This window comes from Martes martes, assembly GCF_963455335.1.
Source record: "Martes martes genome assembly, chromosome: 5".
Lineage (NCBI taxonomy): Eukaryota > Metazoa > Chordata > Mammalia > Carnivora > Mustelidae > Martes > Martes martes.
The window spans coordinates 76544919-76569456 of record NC_137892.1 but is presented as its reverse complement, the minus strand read 5'-3'; the positions used below and the strand labels follow the sequence as shown (position 1 = coordinate 76569456).

The following is a 24538-nucleotide window of genomic DNA, read 5'->3' as shown; positions in this document are numbered from 1 at the left end:
TCCTGACCTTGACAGTTTAGAAGATACACACTAGTTATTTTGTTGTTTTCTTCAAATTTTCTTGTTTCCTCACGATTAAATTGAGGTGATACATCTTTGCCAGGACTATCATTGAAGGAATATCATGTAATTGGGATGTTAACTTTGATCATTTGATTAAGTGATGTATGCCAGGCTTCTTCAAGGTAAAACTACACATTTTACCTTTGTAATTCATAATTTTGTACCTTGGGACTATGTAATTATCCCTTGGGACTATGTAAATATCCCACTCCTTGGGACTATGTAAATATCCCACACCTCATTAGACTTCCAATTTATTAGTTTACTTACTTATACCTGAATAGATTCATGTATCCTTATTTTAGTCAATGTGTTATAACCCAGTACTATCATTATTTATTTTCAATGTCAGATATATCTTGTTAGATTTTTATGGTTATGATAGAACTACTATAACTATCAATTTTGTTTTCAGGTTGTGAATTCTGTGTAATATTTAATTTGAAAAAGGGTTCTACTGCTAAGTGGATGCAAAGTACTACCCTATTTTGCTTTTGAGACTTAGAATTATTCTCCTTTTCAAAAATCATAATGGATATAATGGGGTACGAGCTGGAAATTGTGTGATGTAGTGCAGTGATTCAAGCCTGCATATGTAGCACCTAGAGAAATGGGATTAGTTAGGAGGCAACTGGCCCAGGTTTCTGGCTGTGACCAGCTTATCCCGGCTATTCCAGGGGCTGATGGGACCAGTATCTTGGCACACTTTTAATCTATTCTAGGCACACGTGTTAGGAATTCTGATTTGGTAGAAAGCAATAATTTATTGTTAGGAATTCTGATTTGGTAGAAAGCAATAATTTATAGTCAGGATATCTGGTTTAAAATCTTGGCTGTGTCTCTTAGTGACTTGGCTTAAGAAAAGAGGTACAGTATCCCAAGAATTTCTTTGAATAGATAACCATGCTCTGTGAATAACTACTTGCAGGTTTGAGGCAATGCATGTCACTTCTCTGGTGTTTTAGTCTTCTCTCAGAAGTAATACTAAAAATATTTAATAACTAGTACATCAGGATACTGACCAATCAGCAGACATAACAGCCATAGAGTAGAAGCAGGATCCTGACAGTCCCTCTTAGGTGCTGGGCTGAAGTGTAAACTAGGAGGCCTCAGGAAAGGGGGTGAAGCTAGAGGTCTCTTAGGGTGCTTGGTGCAATAGCTATTTAACAAAAAGTAAAATATGTATTTGAATATTTTAATAATGGCTATTGCCATACAGATGTGTGCTGGCTGAAGAATAAGCACTGTGTATCTTACTGTAGTATCAGACACAAATTAAGTAATTAGCATTAATGAATAAATGATTAAGAACTTTACCAGGTGATGACACCCTTCCTAGCTCTAATAATCCATAGTTTTCATCCTATCAGTATTTAACTCTCATGAACCTCACTTTCTTTACTACAAAATACAGAAAATATCAAGTTTTGCTATATTAGAGACTCATTTAAAGGAACACGTGAGGTAATTTGTGCTAATATTCTCTGAAAAAAAAAATCTGCTGTTGTAAGTGAAAGGGAAAGGTCAACTCAAAAGTAAATGATTAGCCACTGACAGGAAATAAATTAGAAATAAAATCTGAGATAGACTCACATATATAAATCAAGATACAAAAAACTGTATTGAGATTAGACACAGTATTCCATCTTTTTCCAAAAAATGGACTGCAAGACATTATTTTTAATTTGCTAGAGATTTTCATCTGGTAAATAAATGGAGCCGATATGCAGAAGAAAGAATTTATCTCAGTCAAGTTTCACAGTATTATACTGATTCATGCAAATATCCTATACTATCTAAAACTTTATCCTGTATAATCCTCTCTTCAAGAAACCCTAGCTCAAATGTGTCTTACAAGTGTAATTTCTCAGACTGAAATAATAATTTACTCTTCTGTATACAACCAGTCTGGCAAGCTAGCTACCTGAACATTTTAAATTCCCTTAGGGATCATTCTTACCTGGAAATTAGAGTGGAATACACAGCAGTCAACACTTTTATAATGTCCCTTAAGCATAGTTATCTGTTCTCCTGAGTAAACTGTATAAACAGCAATAGTGCTACCATATGGTACAAAAACAAATTCTGAACTGCAGCCACAGGAGACAGTGAATTTCAATCCTTTTCTGCTGTCATTATTAACTTTTCCATAGTTTACCTGCAGGATGTAAAATCATAACATTACTCATTTCTTAAATCTGAATTAAAAAGACAACAAAGACTAGAAGAAATATTTACTTAAAATATTATAACATACTATGGAAAGGGCTGTTAATAAATCTATAGAAAATGATCAAGGTTCTAACAAAGAAACAAGGGCCAATGACATAAATATATGTTTCACATAAGAGGAAAATACAAATAGTAAAATACAAATAGTAAAAAAATCCACAAAAGCAAATGCTTACATTTAAGCCAGTCTAGAAATAAAATGCAAATTAAGGCAATCTTAATCACTTTAGACCATTTAGCAAAAAATTTCAAGAAACCTAGAGACAGTGAATACCATTACAAGTGAGGTTAACATGTTGGTGGCACATGTCGGTCAATCCTTCTAAAAGGCCAAATTATTTATTATGCAACAAAATGCAAAGATGTTCTTTTGGTGGGGGGAGGGAATAATTCTTTTTATTTTAAAACATTTTTTCTTAAGATTTTATTTATTCATTTGATAGAGACCCTGGGATCACGACCTGAGCCGAAGGCAGATGCTCAACAACTGAGCCACCCAGGCGCCCCTAAAACATTTTTAATTGTGGCAAAATACACATGGCATAAAATTTGCCATCTTAACCATATTTGAGTGTACAGTTTAGTGATATTACATTCACACTATTGTGCAAACCTTCATTATCCTCAATCTCCAGAACTCTTTTCATCCTGCAAAACTGAAACTTTGTACCCTTATAAAGAAAGTTATTCTTTTTCCTTGACCTAGTAATTACTCCTGGGAATTTATCTTAGGGAAATAATTAAACAGGAAAAAGCTATATACTCAGAGGAATTCAGTGCAGCATTATCCAGAATGGCAAAATAACTAATGTTAATATAAATTCCTAATAATGTTACAATATCTCTACAGTTTATATAGTAATTAAAAATAATAATTATGGGGGCACCTGGGTGGCTCAGTGGGTTAAGCCTCTGCTTTCAGCTCAGGTCATGATCTCAGGGTCCTGGGATCAAGTCCCGCATCGGACTCTCTGCTCAGCGGGGAGCCTGCTTCCCCTCTCTCTCTCTCTCTCTGCCTGCTTCTCTGCCTATTATGTGATCTCTGTCTGTCAAATAAATAAATAAAATCTTTAAAAAATAATAATAATAATAATTATGAAAACTATGCAGGAAGTAAGGATAAAAACTAGGTATAAAAAAGCACAGAACAGGGGTGCCTGGGTGGCTCAGTGGGTTAAAGCCTCTGCCTTCGGCTCAGGTCATGATCCCAGGGTCTTGGGATCGAGCCCTTCATCGGGCTCTCTGCTCAGTGGGGAGACTTCCTCCTCCTCCTCTCTCTCTGCCTGTCTCTCTGCCTACTTGTGATCTCTGTCTGTCAAATAAATAAATAAATAAATAAATCTATCTTTAAAAAAAAAAGCACAGAACACAAATACATATATATATATATTCACACATAACTGCAATTTAGGACAAAAATAAAAATTCTGCACCTGTACACCAAAGGTGCAAGCCCAATATCAGCATCTCCTCAGCAGTACGAAAAGGAAAATTCCAGGTCCTATCCCAATCCTACTGAACAAGAATCTTCACTTTAATAAGATCCCTAGGTGATCTAAAGGCTCATCAAAGTCTGAGAAGCTTTGGGCAAAATAAATTGATAGTGCTGATAGTGCTGAAATTATCCTGTTGATAATTTAGATTAAGCAGTTCAGAGTAGGTGTAAAACCAGTAGCTAAACATTTACAATTTATCAGCAGGAAGATCACCAAAGACTCTCAATACTATGGCTAACACTAGAGTTTATTTATTTATTTATTTATTTATTTACTTTTAACGATTTTATTTATTTAACAGAGAACACAAGTAGGCAGAGAGGCAGGCAGAGAGAGGAAGAGAAGCAGGCTCCCTGCCGAGCAGAGAGCTCAATGTGGGGCTCCATCCCAGGACGCTGGGATCATGACCTGAGCAGAAGGTGGAGGTCTTAACCCACTGAGCCACTCAGGCACCCCAACACTAGAGTTTAGACAGTGATTTATTTTTTTGCCTTTTTGTAAAGGTCATCTGGGAGTGTGAGTGTGTGTGTGTGTGTGTGTGTGTGTGTGTGTATAATTATAAATATATATAAATGGACGCCTGGGTGGCTCATTGGGTTAAGCTCCCAATTCTTGATTTTGGCTCAGGTCATGATCTCAGTGTTGTGGAATCAAGCCCTGCATTCAGGCTCTGCGTTCAGCAGAGTCCACTTGAGAGTCTTTCTCCCCCTCTCCCCCTCCTTGAGTTCTCTCTCTGAAATAAATAAATCTTTAAACACACACACACACATACACACACACACGGGGCGCCTGAGTGGCTCAGTTGGTTGAGTGACTGCCTTTGGCTCCAGTCATGATCCCGGAGACCCGAAATCAAATCCTCTGTCGGGCTCCCAGTTCCACGGGGAGTCTGCTTCTGCTTCTCCCTCTGACCTTCTCCCTTCTCATGCTCTCTCACTCTCTCTCTCAAACAAATAAAGAAAATCTTTAAGAAAGAAAAAAATCTATCTATCTATAAACAAGCACATACTGAGGCCCAAATGGATATATGCTGATCATCTGTGGATACTACACTTGCCTTATCCACCCTTCAGGTTAATATGTGACAGAAATGAGCGTATGCATTCAGCTATCCCACTGCAGCAGTGGTAGAACGAAACAGTAAAATATTAAATTCGGTAGATTTGGTTTGCAGAAACCCACTCCACTCCCCACTGACTTTTTCTTTTCTTTCGCCTCTTTCGAGAATGACTTAGCCTCTGAATTTCATTATTCTCTCTTAAATAGAAAAAGGATCATTTACCAGAGTTACTATGAAAAATTAGATGAAATAATGTACATGAGGGACCTAGAATATAAAGGTATCCAGTAAGTCCCTGATGTATTCCCATATATATTTAAAAGTGTAGCTTATTTGCATCTTCTGACCCTCTATGTGTAACTGCTTGCAGAATGACAGTGGGAAAGGAGAATGGAGAAAAAACACACAACTAGAAATTCTTTGCTCCCACTAGAAAAATTCTGAACTGCTAGACTGTGATGGCCTTATTCACATTAGTCAGAGGACCTAATGCTGAGTTCTTTCCACTCTACCACATTCTTTCCCAAATATGAATGGAAAGTATTAATTCAGGTATGAATATTGAACTAGCTCTCTTATCTTCATCCTTAGGCATTCCCCATCCCATTCTGCAACTTACAGTCCTATTAATCTTTGTAAATCATTGCTGTGATCAAATCCCTTGTGGAATCAAAATCATCAGTATCTTTTCAATACCTAAGGAAGGAAATTCTAATAACAGATTAAGGAAAGGAAGGATCTATCATTCACTAATGTTCACTATGTGTCAAACATACTAGCTGATTGTCTAAGGCTCCCATTTTATAACTATGTATGCTTACCAATGTATAATAAATAGCATGATGTATATTATTATGAAAGTACTGTAGAGGAGAGGCTACTTTGGGCTATAATGTCTTAAAGGCGGTAAATATAGGCTTTGAAAATATTTTTATAGTGGAGAAAGATATGGGACTTTGGATAAAGATGATGGCAAATCCAACTCCCTGTCTTATGAATTCCTTTTACTGTTCCAGGAAATTTATTTATCTAGTCACTAAATGAATACCTATAGTGACACAGAGATTCCATCACAAGGTAGCTTATTTTATTGTCAAACAATGATCAGCATAACGATAATAATGACAGGTAATATTATTGAATGCCAATATTTGCTGGAAATATTAATGTGCTTAATGTTTTGTACATGTTATTTCATGTAATACTCAAAACAATATTATGAGACAGCATTATTACACAAAAACATTTAGAAAGCTTAAATATTTTGATCAAGGTCTTTGGGATAGCAAATGATAGAATCAGAAACTAAATCCGGATTGCCCTAATCAAAAACCACTACGCGACACTATTGTAAATTAGTTTTCCTTCATTTCTGAGGTGATGATCACAGTACATTCTACTGCAAGTGAGCACTGGGTACCTGGAAGCATCCGAGCTAGACAAGAGGAATTATAGAAAGGTTGTGTCTAAGATGAACCTTGAAAGCAAGAAGCAGCTACAATAGGAAGGAGAACACTATTTCAAAGCAAAGGCAGGAGTCTGTGCCTCAGAATGGAAAGGTAAGAGAGCAAAGTATTTTTTTTTTTTTAAGATTTTATTTATCTACTTGACAAAGACCACAAGCAGGCAGAGAGGCAGGCAGAGATAGAGAGAGGGGGAAGCAGGCTCTCTGCCGAGCAGAGAGCCCGAAGCTGGGCTCAATCTCAGGACCCTGGGATCATGACCTGAGCCGAAGACACAGGCTTAACCCACTGAGCCACCCAGGTGCCCCAAGAGCTAAGTATTTTTAAAAACCTGTTAAGTAGTTCAGTAACAACAGAGTAAAATATGGCAAGTGGCAAGACCTAAAGCTGGTGAGTTAGAAGATACAGCTTATGAAAGTTTTGTGTGCAAAAGGCAAAAGCATCAGATTTTAATAACCTAGAAGTATTGAGCAAACAGTGAAAGACTTCCACTGGGAGATGAGTTTGGGAAAAGTTAGAAGAATGTTACAGTAATTAAATAGATCATGAGGAGCTAGAATGAGGCTGGAAGGGGAAGAAAGATATGAAAAAAATTAAGAGGGAAGAATTAAGAAGTGTGTAATTGATTTAATACATGGGATAAGGGGCAGTGAAGAATAAAGGGTAGACTTCCAATTTCTAGACACTGGTCATAGTGAATGGTAATACCAGTAACTGAAATAGGCAACACCAGAAGAGCTATTATGAATTTGTTGTTCTTTTGTTGACCAAAACCTGTCTCCCTGTGCATTTTCCCTGCAACTACTTGTTATGTTCTCCAAGGCAATGGTCTCCAGAGCACAGTTCCCACACCTCAAGAAGCCTGCAACATAATCCGTAAGGTGTGAGAAGAAAACATGAAAAGTTATATTTTTAATCTCTTTTTTATTTAAAAAATAAGAAATTCACCTTTAATTAAATACAGGTTCACAACAGTATTTGTATATAACCTATAAATAATTATACACTACTAGAAGCATACACTTATACAACTTTTTAAAAATTTATTTTATTTTTTAAATATTCTAAGTAAAATTTATTGACTTTCTAAGAATCCTTACACATTTAATACTGCTTCTAATTTTTTTTTAAGGATTTTATTTATTTATTTATTTGTCAGAGAGAGAGAAAGAGAGAGTGAGCACACAAGCAGGCAGAGTGGCAGGCAGAGGTGGAAAGAGAAGCAGGCTCCCCCCGAGCAAGGAGCCCGATGTGGGACTTGATTACAGGACCCCGGGACCATGACCTGAGCTGAAGGCAGTGGCTTAACTGACTGAGCCACCCAGGCATCCCAGTATTGCTTCTAATTTGTTACAGGAATTATTTCTCCAAAATGTTAATCACAACTAGAAAGAGTGTTTGGGAAATGAGGCAATGTTGTTTTTATAAATATGTCACATTACAAAACAACAAGCAGCACAAGCTACTGAGGTAGGTCCAGAACCTTTAGTCAGAATGTAGATACTTCAGAGAAGTATCTCTGAAGAAGCAGAATATCTAATTTCCAGATCAAAAGTAAAGAAAATTACTCAAAGACAACATTAAAAAATAAGCTTCAGAAGTTTCCAAAGAAAACAAATATATTTACAACTTTAAGGTTAGGATTAGATAAAGTTTTCTTAACCTATGTCTTTTTTCTTGATATTTATTTTTAAGATTTAGAAGTTTCTACTGAAGAGGAAAAAAGAGATGTAAAGATGAATCCCTCTTAAAAGCAAAAAGGAAGCATAAGAAAACACATAAAGAGAAGCATAAAATGGGAGAACCAGCTATACCCTAGAGTACTAAGCATCTGCCTTTGGCTCAAGTCATGGTCTCAAGGTCCCTGGATCAAGCCCTGAATCAGGTTCCCTGCCCAGTGGGGAGCCTGCTTCTCCTTCTCCCTCTGCACCACTCCCCTTGCCCCTTGCTCAGTCATTCTCCCTCTCTCTCTCTTTCTCACTCCATCTCAAATAAATAAAGAAAATAAAATAAAGAAAACTCACTAGGGTACTATTAATAAGGAAACATCACATAATAAAAATAGTTATTCATGGTATACCTATTACTTAATTAGGTATTTAATTATTTAACAATTTAATTACTTACACTCTTCATACTTCCATTTTATCCTTAAAATTACTGTTTAGGTACATAATAACCCTAATTTACAAGATGGAGACATTAAAACTCTGACCGTAGTCCTTCATAATGTCACCTTCAATAAACTGACTAACGTCCCATATTACTAAATGACAGGACTGGAATCTGTTTCCAATTCTGTCTGACAGGGCCTTAAATATTTGAAGGCAGTATGTTTCCACCGAGTTACTTTTTCTGGGACTGATGTCCCCAGTTCCTTTAAGTGTCCTCTGGAGGTGAGTTTCTGGGCTATTCTAGTCATCTTTGCATTAATGACTACTTAGATCAAGTCAATTTTAAAATGTATTATCCATTCTACACACACTACTTACACTGAACTTACTATTAGCAAAAACGCATGAGGTATGAGCATCACACTCAAGGAGAGAAAAATGGAATAAAATCACCCCAACATTTATATATATAGTCAATACCCTTTATACTTATCACATTCACCTTTGCTGTACATGCCAACCTACCTTTCCAAAGTGACCCCCACACATCACCACTCAAAGGTCTTTAGTGGCTTTCCATTTTATCCCGAGAAAAAGCCCAAGCCCTTAAAAAGGCCTACAAGCCAATATCCTGTCCTGCTTGTTTCCTTCTGTTCCTCATCTCCTAGTACTCTTCCCCTTGTATCCTCTAGATGTTCCCTGGGTATTCCAAGCACACTCCTGCCTCAGGGTCTTTCTCCTTTCTTCCTTCCTCTGCCTGGAATGTTAGCCTTCCCAGATATCAGATGGCTCACTTCATTTCCTTGGATGAATGGATGGATGTCTTTCTTCCTCTCCCTAGAATGTATGTTCCATGAGGATAGGACTTTTCTATGTTTTGTCTGCTACTATATAATATTGTCTGGAAAACAAGATGTGCTCAATAAATACTTATTAAATAAATGAATGAGAAAAGAAAGGTGTGACTTGGTTAGAAACATGATACAAATATAATGAATGGAAGATTCTAAACTAAAACTTGCAATGCACAAGTTTCTAGTCTGAGATATGACGGAGAAGCACTTCATAAAGTACATGAGACATTAGCAAACTCTAGTATGAACAATTTTGGCCTTACAGTAAAATTAGAATTTACTAAAAGAAGTGATATTTAGAGTATCTAAAAGAGAATCAGTTAGAAAGGAGGTTAAAGAAAGGAAGATGAAATGGGGCACCTGGCTGGCTTAGAAGAGCATGCAACTCTTGATCTAGGGGTTGTTGAGTTTTAGCCCCATGCTGGGGAAAGATACTTAATTAAGTATTAACTTAATACTTAAATTAATAAATACACTTTAAAAAAAAAGAAAGGAATATGATTAATATCAATACCTACCTTAAAGTATTAAATAAATGCTATAAGGTGTTTGGTATAATGACCACTGTGGTAAGAGTGAAATCTAGAGTCAAATTCTGTTGCTTTTTAAAGATTTTATTTATTTATTTGACAGACAGAGATTACAAGTAGGCAGAGAGGCAGGCAGAGAGAGAGAGGAGGAAGCAGGCTCCCTGCCAAGCAGAGAGCCTGATGCGGGGCTCGATCCCAGGACCCTGGGATCATGACCTGAGCCGAAAGCAGAGGCTTTAACCCACTGAGCCACCCAGGCGCCCCAAATTCTGTTGCTTTTTAAAAAGCTGTTTTAACTCAGGCAAGTTACCTAACCATTTACATCTCATTTCCTCATGTGTAAAATGGGTATTATAAGAGTAACTACCTTCACAGAATTGATTTGATGATTAAATAAGATCCTATATGCTTCAGTACATGTTATATGTTAACTTTTATTAAAACAGTATCTGACACATAAGCACTTTAATAAATATTAGCTATTACTATTACCACCAAATTACAAACTTATTAGCTTATTCTGAAAGTTATTAAACCACAGGTACACTTGGTAAGAACCATAACATAAATTTTTAAAAAGTGTTAGAAATTAAATACCACATAAGAATCTAGCACATTTAAAACACATTTAGTGGGGCGTCTGGGTGGCTCAGTGGGTTAAAGCTGCTGCCTTCGGCTCAGGTCATGATCCCAGCGTCCTGGGATCGAGCCCCGCATCGGGCTCTCTGCTCAGCAGGGAGCCTGCTTCCTCCCTTCTCTCTCTGCCTGCCTCTCTGCCTACTTGTGATCTGTCTGTCAAATAAATAAATAAAATCTTTAAAAAAAAAATAAAATAAAACACATTTAGTTCAGTATTAAAATACCATATCTTCTGGTACTATAACATCCATCTTAGATTTTGTTTACAAAATCTAAGAATAAAATTTATCTAATAATCTATCTATCTAATAATAAAAATTATCTAAATCTAAGAATAAAATTTAAATATTTGTAAGTTTAATTTATATCAGTTGTTCTCAATCTTTTATTCTTCTCCAACATACCTGAGAAATATAGCACACTCACATTATGCACAGTAGAGCAATAATTCTCCACTAAGTGGGGAGAATGCAGTGGGGGCATGGTAGGGTGGACTGTCCTGTGCTGAGAGTTATTAGTTCACATAATGAAAAAATATAAAAAGAAAACTGGAATACAGAGACAAGAAAAGAGTTAATCTACAGAAGGACACCAAGTATATTTCACAGATCCATTTTAAAAATATATATTCAAAAAGTTAGAGAGAGGCACCTGGCTGGCTCAGTCAGTAAAGGATGCGACTCTTGATCACAGGGTTGTGAGTTCAAGGCCCACATCGGGTGTAGATTACTCAAAAAAAAAAAAAGAAAAAAAGAAAAGTTGGAGATATTTAAAATCTCTTACTAGTGTGTTTTCTCCATTGGAACTATTCCAGAGCCTCATTCGATTATCTGTACCAACAGTAAGGAGATGAAGCCCATCACTTGTAAAACATAAGCCATTAACTTTCCCATTATGAGCAGTGTTTGCTGCAATGAAAAATACAATTCAGTTAATCTATTATTATAGTCAGCACACACTTAATGCTTGATGATACAGTTATTTAAACATATTAAAGGACAACTATCTGAATTACTTAAAATATACAAGTTGATTATATTTGGATTATTTGAATATCATAAGCCATATAAATTAGAGTCATAAAAATGGAGAAAAACAGGAAAACTAAAGAGGAAGAAATCTTGCCAAATATCATTTTTCTTCAGAGAGTAAGCTGTGCTGTACAGCTCAATTAAATGCATGCTTAACATTAAATTTTTGAATTAAACACCTTACAAATTTCTCATACAATATTTCCATTTTTTTTAAAAGATTTTATTTATTTATTTTAGAGAGAGACAGTGAGAGAGAGCATGAGGGGAGAAGGTCAGAGGGAGAAGCAGACACCCCTTGGAGCTGGGAGCCCAATGTGGGACTCGATCCCGGGACTCCAGGATCATGACCTGAGCTGAAGGCAGTTGCTTAACCAACTGAACCACCCAGGTGCCCCAATATTTCCATTTTTAATCTAAAAGTCATTTCATGGACTATTAAAAATCAGTAATACTAGTATTTACTATTTTTAAAAAAACTTCAATAGGGAAAGAATAAGTGTTCTAGTTTGATTCAAAATTTGTATTACCTTCAAAATGACCAAATTTGAGAAAGCATAATTCTCAAGAGCCTGATTAATTTAATTAAAAAGATTATTAAAACAATCATAAAACTGTATATAGTTCATCCTAAGATTTTTCTGGTCCATAATTAATTCTAAATCAGAATCTTATCCTATACAGAAATTAAATTCTAGGGGCACGTAAATGGCTCAGTTTTAAGTGTCTGACTCTTGATTTCATTCAGGTCATCATCTCAGGATCCTGGGATGGAGCCCCACACTGGGCTGTGCCCTCTGCTAGAAGCCTGCTTAGGATTCTCTCTCCTTCCCCCTCTGCCCAATGCCTGCTATGCATGCACACACTCTCTCTCAAATAACTAAATAAAATGTTAAAAAAAAATTTAAATTCTATTGGAAAAATGAAATTGAGGTACTTTATCACCAGCATAGCAGCTGACATGTGTAATACAAATTGCAAATTCTATTTTCATGCAATGGCCACAAAATGTTACTATTCCTTGTTTATTGTAGCTTCCTAAGTGGCAATGAATTTGTATTAGTTGACCTCACTGGAGGAAAAAAAAAGTAACAAAATAATTCAGAAATGTTTCTGCATTTGAAAATTTAGAGGTAGATGAAATGCCATACTTCTTCCTATCTTGAAGAAAGACAACCATAATTTAGTTATGTACTTTTGGAAATCAATTTATCGTGAATGGCATTTTTTAAATCATAAAATTTGGAACTTGTCCTATACATTAATTACTTGGTTTCAATTAAAAATTTTCAATATAAAAATACTATCATTGGCACATTTCTATATTAATGTGTTCTTCATTACCTGATTCAACAGCTTGTGACTTTTTTCCATTATGCTGATCAAGAGTAATTAAACATCCTGATGCTCTTCTCACATCCCATAATTTTACTCTACTGTCAGCACTAAGAAGAAATAGATGTTACATTGACATATATAGCTAGGACAGCGACTGTACTCTTCACCTACCTTTCCAGTGTTATGACACACAGAAGTCTCAGTGTATTAGTGCAAATATATTTGTACATTTGGGTTGTTTAACTTTTCCCTTTTCATCAAATATTCAAAACCAAAAGTAGCAAAAAGCAATGGAAAAAAAACAGCCAAAAAAAAAAAAATAGGTAACCTTTTTTTAGATCACAAGGACAGAATTCTGCTGATTTTTATTTTGTTTTTAATGGTTCCTCCACCAAAACTAGATAGTTTTAGAGCTTGTCCCTTAGCAAGCTTGTTACTACATCCTTTCTATTGTTTATTATTCAAATGTTTTCTAGACAATCAAGCAGCTAACTAATTTTACTTTAAGAATTCAGGGCGCCTGGGTGGCTCAGTGGGTTAAGCCTCCACCTCTGGCTCAGGTCACGATCTCAGGGTCCTGGGATTGAAGCCCACTTCGGGCTCTCTGCTCAGCAGAGAGCCTGCTTCCCCCTGCCTCTCTGTCTACTTGTGATTTCTCTCTTTCTCTGTCAAATAAATAAATAAAATCTTAAAAAAAAAAGTTCATTTTGCATGAATTTGGTGTTTTCTTTTCATATGAAAAAATTAAGGTAATAGTAAGGACAATGTATTTATATTTGGTTTCCTATACTCAAATCAATCTTTGCAAGATATACAAGAATTAACTTTATGTCTCTTAGAAATCTGACACGTATTTTTATTTTATCTCAAGTATGTGAAAAGAATAAAGGCAAAAAACCATGATCATATATCAATTTCAACTACTCCTAAAAAAATATAAATCATTTTAACTAATACTATCATGTTCTCAAAAAGGACCTCAACAATATTCTAACAAATTGGGTTTATCCAGATCCCTTTAATTACAAAGAGGAATACAACGCATTTTATAAGCCTATTTCTAAATAAATCTTTTCTCTGTAGGTACAGGGCTTATCTCTTCCTGTAGTCTTGATTCTTTTCAGAGATCACCATCAAAGCTAGCCAATTAGAATAGAAAGCAAAAATCTAGCATTTCCCATTTTCAAAAAGGTTTTCTTTCTTTCCAGCTTGGGGAAAAGTCTACAATGGGATGAGTCTGAGGATTTAAGTACTTTCTGAAACAGGTAAGATTTGGACTTATCTGATTCCTAACATGATTACTAGGTCCATCTGAGAACTGAAAGCCTCTTAGCTTTCCCATGGTTTGAGGAAAACCAAGTAAGGCATGAATAATATAAATCTGCCCTATCATGGACCCACAACCAGCACCTAGCTTTTCACCTTCACACCTCCTTAGGCAGCCTTTTTACAGCTTTATTCTGGACTTGTTCTATTTCAGAAAGCATAGATCTCAATATCACATTCTATAAACTATTAACAGAAGCTTCTCTGGGGAATAAACTGCTTGGCTCATTGTAGATAGTCATTACATATTATTAAATTGAATCAATGAATAAATGTTGAATCAGATTAAAAATAATTCTGTATTAAAGAAAACGAACTGAAATGCTACTGTTTTAAAATTAAGACTTATACTCGGGTAGAAAAAAATGACAACATACTTTTTTTTTACCGGTAGGACTACCAGATTTGCATTGCTAGAGATTCTCTTGTTTTCTGTGTTTTAAAAGGTGAGCACCTTCAAGATATGTAGTGACAGGACTTAAAAACTATAACTCAATTATTTAAAGGGCCCAATTAATAACTAAATATGCATCTTAAAAAATAGTGTTTTTGAAATTTTTATCATTAATTATTAACTTCAAAACCAAATAATTTGCATGTTACCTTGCAGTTGCCAAGACATATTCACAACGAGGCGACCAGGAAACTGCCAGTATTTCTTGTCTGTGACCTGCAAATATAACTGTATGAAAAGTCTGTAAATACTTGAAAAATCAAAAGATATGGTGTAATTAAATATGTCTGATTTTGAAGAAAGTGAAGACTAAATACTAAACATAAATTGATATGATCATTACTTTTTCACATTTATAATAATCTATGTTTAAATATTAATATGAAGTCTGTGCGGCATTTCTCACACATGTTATCTCATTATAAATGGCCTGGTTTCGCATTGGAAAGAGGAAATGAATCTTTTTTAATACAGCTGTTAGATTCAAAAGTGAATCCACCATTAAGTAATATAGCTTAAGCTCATTTACTTATATCTACCACAAAAAAATCCACTGCAGCAAACCATACAAGTTAAACATTCTAGAGAATAAAAAATGACTTCTAACTTTTCAGAAAGTTATAATAGAATTTTTTTTAAAAAAATTCATGATTGTAGAAAGCATTTGGATAAAATTTTTTTTCTAGAAAGCACAGGTGATACATTCATAGGATAACTGACTTCAGCATTTTAATTCACTTTTGCCTAAATGAACTATTCAAAGTAGATATTTTCACCAACCTAACTTATATTATGAGAGATTCATGACAATTTAAAACAAATGTCCATTTCACAAAATTCTCTTGATATATTATGTGTTTCTCAGGGATGAGTAAAAATGTAAATTTCCAAATTACAAGTCATCTTTCCATTGTTTAGAATCGATGATCTAATATGATAAGAAAGTAGCAAAAATATTCAAATTAATATATCTTAACCAAAACATTATTTTAATAGCTTTTTCTAAAATATTTGCATTCAGGAAAAAAAAGCACCTAGCAAGAACATACTAAACAATGCCCATAAGACAAATGTACCAATGTAAGTTTCATAAATAATTTTTTTTAATGTAGAAATAAGATTTTCAGCTAGACTTCCCATATCCTTTGAGTTTACCCTATGGGTATTGTTTATATAAATGTCTCCTCAATAGTTCAGTTTTATAAGAATAATGCACAGAAGGATCTTTATTTCCCTGTTGACTTTTAACAACTAGCACAAAATACATCAGTCATGTCAGTTACAAAGAATACATTGTTAGTAATGTTTCTTTTTATTGAATGGTTTACTCAAAGTAGTTGTTGTTTCAAATAAAAAAAAAAAATACCCTGTAAAATGTGGGAACAGGATCCAGACTTTAAATCACAAAGTTGTACTTTGGGCCCTCTAGTACCAACTGTAAAAACAAAAACAAAAATGGTTTAAGATAATTTTCTTATAAATCATCACCAAAAGGAAACAAGAAACTACCATTATGAATCATAATATCTTCTCTGTATCCACACGGAAATATAAAAAAATGTATGCCAAAAATATACTTCAAATCATTTTTAATGTTTATAATTAGAAAATGTAATTGCAGGTATACCTTAGCACTAAGAGAGCTGTATTACTACATCATCTAATGTTTAATTTTGAAATAATAGATTCACAGAAAGTTGCAAATACAGGACAGAGAGACCCTGTGTACCCTTCACCCATGTTGTCCCAACCATTGTTAATGTTAGGTAACTATACCACAGTATCACAACCAGGAAATCTGCATTGCTACAATGTATATGCACAATTCTATGCTATTTTATTATAGCAAATAACTTTACTTAATGCCTCAGCCTTTCCAGATTAATAATATACTTCCAGAGACTCTGGAGACAGTCTGAGTGGACCTTGAGGACAAGTTAGTGCCCAGCTCTTCTCTACAGACGATGCAACTGACTAGTGTCTGCAGGTGAAGACGTTCATGCAGTGCCAAACAAATAATGGAATCATAGGGACCTGATACCAGATACCAGAAAAACACTTTTTCTTCTTCACACATGAAAATTCTTTTTGTAGGTGCTTTCATAAAAATGGATGTTTACTTTGAATAACACAATAAACAAAGGAAAAGGAAATAATTTCCATTTTTTAAATTGTGTTGAATTGAAAAAGTTACCAAATTTTGTTCATGTAAAATCTTTGAAATTTTGGTGGTTGAAAATGAACTCCTTAGGGAACAAAAAATATACTTTCTTAATCTTTGAATCCTAGCCACTAGCACAGTGCCCGACTTGCATAGTACCAATAAAACTGAATGTAAATATAGCATATACTTGAGCTTTTTTTAAAAAAAGAATTATGATATTCATTTGGGTTTAAATGTCTATATTAAAACTAACTAGGTATTAAAAGCGAGCAAGTTTCAAAATGTTGAAAAGAAAAAGAGTATAGGTACAAACCTGCTACCAAACAGTGCTTGGTGGCAACTGGAGACATATGATGACTATAAACGGTTTCTTCAAAATTAAATATATCTGCAGTCTGATAATCAAAAGACATTAAAAAATTTTAAGTTCTCATTATAGTCACAAAATCAGTAAACATTCTATTTATTTCCACATTGTTACCAATTTTTAAATGACTGTTAGCCATTTATTTGACTTAAACATAGGAATGTGATACCCTCAAAAACCTGTTAATTTTAAATCCTATGTTATTGGAGTGCCTGGGTGGCTCAGTTGGTTAAGTGTCTGCTTTTGGATCAGGTCTTGATCCCAGGGTCCTGGAAACCAGTCCCACATTGGGCTCCCTGCTCAGTGGGGAGCCTACTTCTCACTCTGCCTCTCTCATGAATAAATAAAATATTTAAAAAATATAAATCCTCTGTTATTTATTGCACTCTGTCCCTTTTATGAGGGAAACAGTTTTTCTCTAATAAATTCGAGAGATGAAGAAAAGACAACCACCCGGTTCACCATCTTCCTCTCTACTCCAGTCTGGGGAACTTCATCATCTACACAGGTGATCTAGTCAGTACTCTGCATCTCGGTCCCACTCAACCTCAGCTACCATATCCCAGCACTCTCATCACCTATACTCATTCTTTCTTCAAAATCATATATTTCAGGGATGATACATTAGCAATTTCAATATATGACCATAATCTTCTACCGTTTTCATTTTAGTTTTTCCCAACTATTTCCAAGACATCCAAATATAACCCAAAACTCCTATCAGTTCCTCCTGTCTTTGCTTTTTTTCCTTCTTCAGCATGGATTCAGAGGTTCAATACTGCATCCACCATATCTCCAACTCCTTTGTCATTCTTTCACTCCGTGGAGACTTTAACTTTGGATGACTCCAAATGTCTGCCTTCTCTGTACCTTTATCCACACTGATGTACACCAGAGGTCAGCAAACTTTTTCTGTAATGGGTAAGACTAAATATTTTAGGCTTTGAGGACTACTACTCATTTCTGTCATTACCACCTACTTATTTCTGCCACTGTAGGGTCAAAGCAGCCATAGATAAGAAAGAGCTTTTTTTTTTTCTTTTGCAGAAAGAGGCCATGGGCCCAGCTGACCTCTACTTTAACCCAAGAGAAGAGATTCTTACAGTAAAGGAAACTGGCATCACTATAAAAGATCATTCATCAGTGCTGACTTTCAGTATTGACTGCCAGTCCTATTATATTTCACTACTATTCTCTGCAATATTCACAGCTATTTCAAACTTCAACACTATGCACGGACATCACCACTTGGTCATAACAAGGGATCTGATCTTTGATTACAAAGAGGAATCAGAAAGTCATTCAATGAAAATTCACTGAATATGTCTTATCAACAAACCATTTATCCTTCTTCCTTCTTTGTTCCTGTTATCACGGAAAAACTATCCTTCCTCATATTTAAAGTTAATATCCCTACCTGTGTTCAGATCCCCCTCAGCACTATCTCATGCTACACATCATCTCCTTTATCTCCAGGACACTTACAAACTCTGCTTCCAAACCAGCTCATTCCCATCAGCATTAAAAAATGTTCATGTTGGTCCTAGCCGCTGCCACCAAGTCCAGATCCAGTCTCGCACGCTGCTGACGCCCGTCCTCCGGACGTGCACTCCCGATTCCTTTTGGTTCTAAGTCCAAAATGGCAACTCTCAAAGACCAGCTGATTCAGAATCTTCTTAAGGAAGAACATGTCCCCCAAAATAAGATTACAGTTGTTGGGGTTGGTGCTGTTGGCATGGCTTGTGCCATCAGTATCTTAATGAAGGACTTGGCAGATGAACTTGCTCTTGTTGATGTCATGGAAGACAAATGAAGGGAGAGATGATGGATCTCCAGCATGGAAGCCCTTTTCCTTAGAACACCAAAAATTGTCTCTGGCAAAGGCTATAATGTGACTGCAAACGCCAAGCTGGTTATTATCACAGCTGGGGCACGTCAGCAAGAGGGAGAAAGCCGTCTTAATTTGGTCCAGCATAACATGAACATCTTTAAGTTCATCATTCCTAATGTCGTCTAATATAGCCCAAACTGCAAGTTGCTTGTTGTTTCCAATCCAGTGGATATCCTGACCTATATGGCTTGGAAGATAAGTGGGTTTCCCAAAAACCGTGTTATTGGAAGTGGTTGCAATCTGGATTCAGCCCAGTTCCGTTACCTAATGGGGGAAAGGCTGGGAGTTCACCCGTTAAGCTGTCATGGGTGGATCCTCGGGGAGCATGGAGACTCCAGTGTGCCTGTATGGAGTGGAGTAAACATTGCTGGTGTCTCTCTGAAGAATCTGCACCCTGACTTAGGCACTGATGCAGATAAGGAACAGTGGAAAGAGGTTCACAAACAGGTGGCTGACAGTGCCTATGAGGTGATCAAACTGAAAGGCTACACTTCCTGGGCCATTGGACTGCCTGTGGCAGATTTGGTAGAAAGTATAATGAAGAATCTTAGGCGGGTGCATCCAATTTCCACCATGATTAAGGGTTTCTATGGAATAAAAGATGATGTCTTCCTTAGTGTTCCTTGCGTCTTGGGACAGAATGGAATTTCAGATGTTGTGAAGGTGACTCTAACTCCTGAGGAAGAGGCCCATTTGAAGAAGAGTGCAGATACACTCTGGGGGATCCAAAAGGAGCTGCAGTTTTAAAGTTTTCTAATGTACCACTTCACTGTCTAGACTACGACAGGGTTTTAGTTGGAGGTTGTGTACATTGTCTTTATTATCTGATCTGTTACTTAAATAATATCAAAATGGCCTAAGGAAAAAACATCAGTTTCCTAAAGTTCTAAATAGGAATGGTTCACCGAACCCTGCAGCTATACCCTAATGCTGGATGATACCTGCCTTTGTAGTCCTAAATGGGTTAATCTCAGAGGCACCACTGCCAATATTGCATATGCTGCAGGTGCTCTTCCAACCAGATGCATATTCCCTGTGTGTTCTGTAACTTCTGGTTCCTTCACCCAACACCCAACATGCCTAGTCCATCTTTTCCAGTCAGTCACATTCTGGGCTCCAACGTATAAATTCATTATCGCATGTATTGTGCATAACTGTTCCAAAGGATCTTACTTCGTGTACCATGTATGTCAGAATATAGTGTACATTGCCATATAATGTAAAAAGACCATGCAACCAAGTGTCATACCAACTAAAATACCAAATAAAATTTGAACAGTGACTTTTTTTGGGGAAAAAAAAAAATTCATGTTTCTTTCATCTTAACAGCAACCCTCTCCCCAAGACAGGAAAAGAAAAACCTTTCATGCTATATCCCTAATTAATCTTCTTTCTTCTTCGAATTCAACTTTGGCTCTAATTTCTTAGCTCCTGAATTTCTCAATTTACCACAATCTTATTTTTATCTCCACTACTCCCATTCACACTACTCTTCCCATATAACTGATAGCTACCATCACCTAGTCTAGACCTTATCTTACCTAACCTGTCAGTAACATTCAACACAGCTGATTACTCCATCTTCCTTAAAACAATCTCTTTCACCAGTTCCATTATATCACACACTCCTGATTTTCCTCTTACTCTTATCTTTTGCAGGCTTTGGTTCCTTTTCCTGTCTTATTAATCTTGGTCTTCCCAAAGTTTTGTTCTATGCACTCTTCTCTTCAACTGCCACCTATATGGTGGTGACACAAATCTAAATTTTCTGTATAGACACATTCTTAAAAACCAGATATGTATAGCTCACTTCCTGGATTATCTTCATTTGGATTTCTTGTGAATCCTTCAAATTTAACAAATCTAACAAAGCTAAAATTGAACTCAATACCCCCCTACTCTTTCTCTATCTTAGTAAATAACAATATACTCTACCCACCTGCCCAACATAGAGAACTTGAGAATAATTCTTGCTCTTTTTAAATAATAGCTTTATTGAGCTATAGTTGAAATACAATTCACTCATTCAAAGTATGTACTTTAATGGTTCTTAGTATATTCAGAGTTGTACAATCATCTCCAAAATCAACTTCAGAACATTTTTATCACACCAAAAAGAAACCCCATTCCCATCAGCAGGCCCTCCCCATTTCTTCCTACCCTCTCCCCTAGGAAACTACCAATCTACTTTCTGTCTCTATAAATTAGCCTATTTCTTGATGTTTCAGACATGGAATTATACAATCTGTGGTCTTTTGCAATCTTTCATGTAATATGTTTTTTCATTTCATTCAGCATGATGTTTTTAAGGTTCATCCACACTAGCATGTATCAGTACTTCACTTCTTTCTATTGCTGAATAATATTACATTTGATGGCTACCCATTCGTCAGTTAATGAACATTTTATTTGTTTTGACTCTTTGGTCATTTCGAATAATGCCACTATGAACACTTGTCTACAAGTTTTGTGTGAAGTTATGTTTTCATTTTGCTTTGGGTATATACACAGGAGTGGAATTCCTGGGTCATATGCTAAATATATGTTTACCTTTTCAGAAATTGTTTTCCAAAATAGCTGTACCATTTTACATTCCCACCAGTAATTTATGATTGTTCCAGTTCATCCATATCCTACTCAACATTTGTTACTGTCTTTTTGATTACAGCAATCCTAAAAGGTATGAAATGGTCATCTCACTGTGGGTTTGATTTGCATTTCCCTGAAATTCTTGATTTTTCACTACTTTTGATAGCTTATCAACTTGCAACTCCTGTCAAATGTCTGTAATCCTCTCGTATCTATTTATCCCATTGCCATTACTCCAGTCAAGCAAAGATCTACTGAATCCTGCCTGGATTACTGCAACATCCTCCCTGGTCTCTTTGACTCTCCTCTTGCTACCTTCCAGCCAATTGGCAACATTTCCAGACTGTTTCACCTAAAATGGCAATTTGATGTTTTCATTTTTGGCCACCGCTTAGACTCTTAAAAAGCCTGCTTCTTCTCCTAGGAAAATATTCAACCTACTTAATAAAAATAAAAATAACAAGGCCCCTCATGATACAGACACTGCTTACCTATTTGGCTTTATCTCTGGCTACTGTCCTTTGGCACTCTGGCCATTGTGAGTACCTTTCAGTTTTTAAAATGTCACATTCACTGTTACCCCAAAGAGTTTTCTCATGTTGTTCCAAGGACTGGAACTCTTATCCTCCTTCTGTGGACTCATCATCCTTCATTTCAGCCAAAAGCCAGAGCACCACTTGCTCTACAAAGCCTTCCCTGATTCTCCATAGGTTAGGTGATCCTGCTAAAACACTGTACACTTTCATCATGATAGTCCCTTCTGGCCTTCACTGTTATTTCTTGTTAAATCATTTGTTTTCTTTGCTAAACTGAAGCTCCTTGGCAATGAATCCCCAGCTTTAACATGTAACAGAAATTGAATACATACTGTTGAATATATCCAAGAATCTTACTCATTTCTAAAGAACATAACCTGGATACCAACATCTGTATTTTCTGATTTATATTCCATTATCCAAAATTCTAAGAAAACTCGGAATGAGAAAAAGTTGTTCTTTACCCTAATGTGTAACAGAGAAGTCTCTAGAGAAGATATTCCTTTAAGCCATATCATATGCTCTAGCTATAAAAACACATTTATGGAAAGCTCAGATGAAGTAAAAGTATGATAGATATATAATATATGCATTAATAGGAAAAATTAGTGACAGGGATAGAGGATGTGGAAAAGGACAATATCATGCCCTCTTAATTTTTCTTTGTACCTAGCACATGCACAAGAAATTATTTCTTATCGAATGCTTTCAAAGTTCTTATCAATAAAATGCTTTGCCTATCAGATAGAACTATGAATTCATGAAATACTATTTTTTAAGTAATCACTCCACCCAACATGGGGCTCAAACTCACAACTCCAAGATTGAAAGTTACATGCTCTACTAACTGAGCCAGCCAGACACCCCCATGAAACACTATTTTCAGTTGGCAAAAACATTTATGTTCTAAAGAAAATTTGAAATCAAAATATTTTTTCTTAGGGCACCTGGGTGGCTCAGTGGGTTAAAGCCTCTGCCTTCGGCTCAGGTCGTGATCCCAGGGTCCTGGGATCGAGCCCCGCATCAGGCTCTCTGCTCAGCAGGGAGCCTGCTTCTTCCTCTCTTTCTCTGCCTGCCTCTCTATCAAATAAATAAACAAAAAATCTTTAAAAAAAAATTTAAAAAAAATTTTTTTTTCTTAGAGTTTTAAAAAGAAGTCAATGTTAATGAAAGAAAATGCAAATGTAGGGGTTATTAATCTTTAAACCACATTTTTAACTGAAGTATAAGTAACAAACATACAGAAAAGTATACAGATCATAAGGGTACAGCTCAATGAATTTTTACGAAGTGAACTTTCACAGAGTAACCACCACCTGCATTATAACGTAGAACATTACAAACATTGTATTATAACACCCCCAAAAAGCTCCCTACACCCCCTTTCAACCCTCACCAAGAAAGATAACCACCATACTGACTCCTATCACTTTAGTTTTGCCAATTTTTGAATAGGAATTGTATATTAAGTACTCTTTTGTGTCTGATTATTTTGTTCTATATTATATAAAATTCATACATTTTATTGATATAGAAGTGAGTGTTCCCTTGTCATTGCTAGATAGAATTTCAATGTAAAATGTGCCAGATTTCATTTGACTGGTAATGGACATTTGGATTTTTTCCAGTTTTTGGTTATCATGAATAGTGCTGCTATGAACATTCTTATAAACATCCCTTGGTACACATACGTATGCATTTATATACTTAAAAGTGTATCTTCTAGGTAACAAGAAACCCATAGTTGATACCAAATCTGTTTACCAACTGTAATCTCAATAGCAACAGATACACTTGTTATTTTTTATCAGACCCTTTAATTTTAGCTATTCTGGAGGATGTAGAGAGGTACCTCATTGTGGATTTAATTAAAGTATCTAGGTGCTCAATTAATAGGTTGAATGTATTTATTTATTAGCTATTTAGATATCCTCTTTTATGAAGTGTCTAAGCAAATGTTTTGCCTGGGGGCACTTGAGTTACTCAGCCGGTTGAGCGCCTGACTCTTGATTTCTTTCTTTCTTTCTTTTTTTTTTTTAAGATCTTATTTATTTATTTGACAGACAGAGATCATAAGTAGGCAGAACAGCAGGCGAGGGGTGGGGGGGTGGTAGGAAGCAGGCTCCCTTCTGAGCAGAAAGCCCAATGTGGGGCTTAATCCCAGGACCCTGGGATCATGACCTAAAACCAAAGACAGAGGCTTTAACCCACTGAGAGCCATCCGGGTGCCCCTGACTCTTGATTTCTGATCCTGATCTCAGGGTCCTGGGATAGAGCCCCGTGTTTCTCTCTCTCTCTCTCAAATAAATAAATAAATAAAATCTTTAAAAAAAATATTCTGCTGCCTAGTTCTCTATGGATTTCTAGTCTTTTAATTTTTCTATTTTTTAT

General features: G+C 35.8%; 1 protein-coding gene and 1 pseudogene across 3 annotated transcripts in view; one reads left to right on the top strand and one right to left on the bottom strand.

Moving 5' to 3' along the window:
• The window catches only part of ERCC8 (ERCC excision repair 8, CSA ubiquitin ligase complex subunit), a 61916-nt gene that overhangs the window by 11604 nt on the left and 25774 nt on the right, over nt 1–24538 (bottom strand). For both annotated transcript variants that reach the window (XM_080803356.1, XM_080803357.1), the window contains 6 exons: nt 17078–17159; nt 15967–16035; nt 14750–14816; nt 12827–12927; nt 11235–11359; nt 2024–2221 (listed from right to left, as the gene is read on the bottom strand). In XM_080803356.1, coding sequence (XP_080659482.1) covers nt 2024–2221; nt 11235–11359; nt 12827–12927; nt 14750–14816; nt 15967–16035; nt 17078–17159 — 642 coding nt within the window. The remainder of the gene's footprint in view (nt 1–2023; nt 2222–11234; nt 11360–12826; nt 12928–14749; nt 14817–15966; nt 16036–17077; nt 17160–24538) is intronic.
• LOC308343785 (L-lactate dehydrogenase A chain-like) lies at nt 18753–19890 on the top strand (annotated as a pseudogene). The gene has a single exon. The product of its transcript is annotated as an L-lactate dehydrogenase A chain-like (transcript).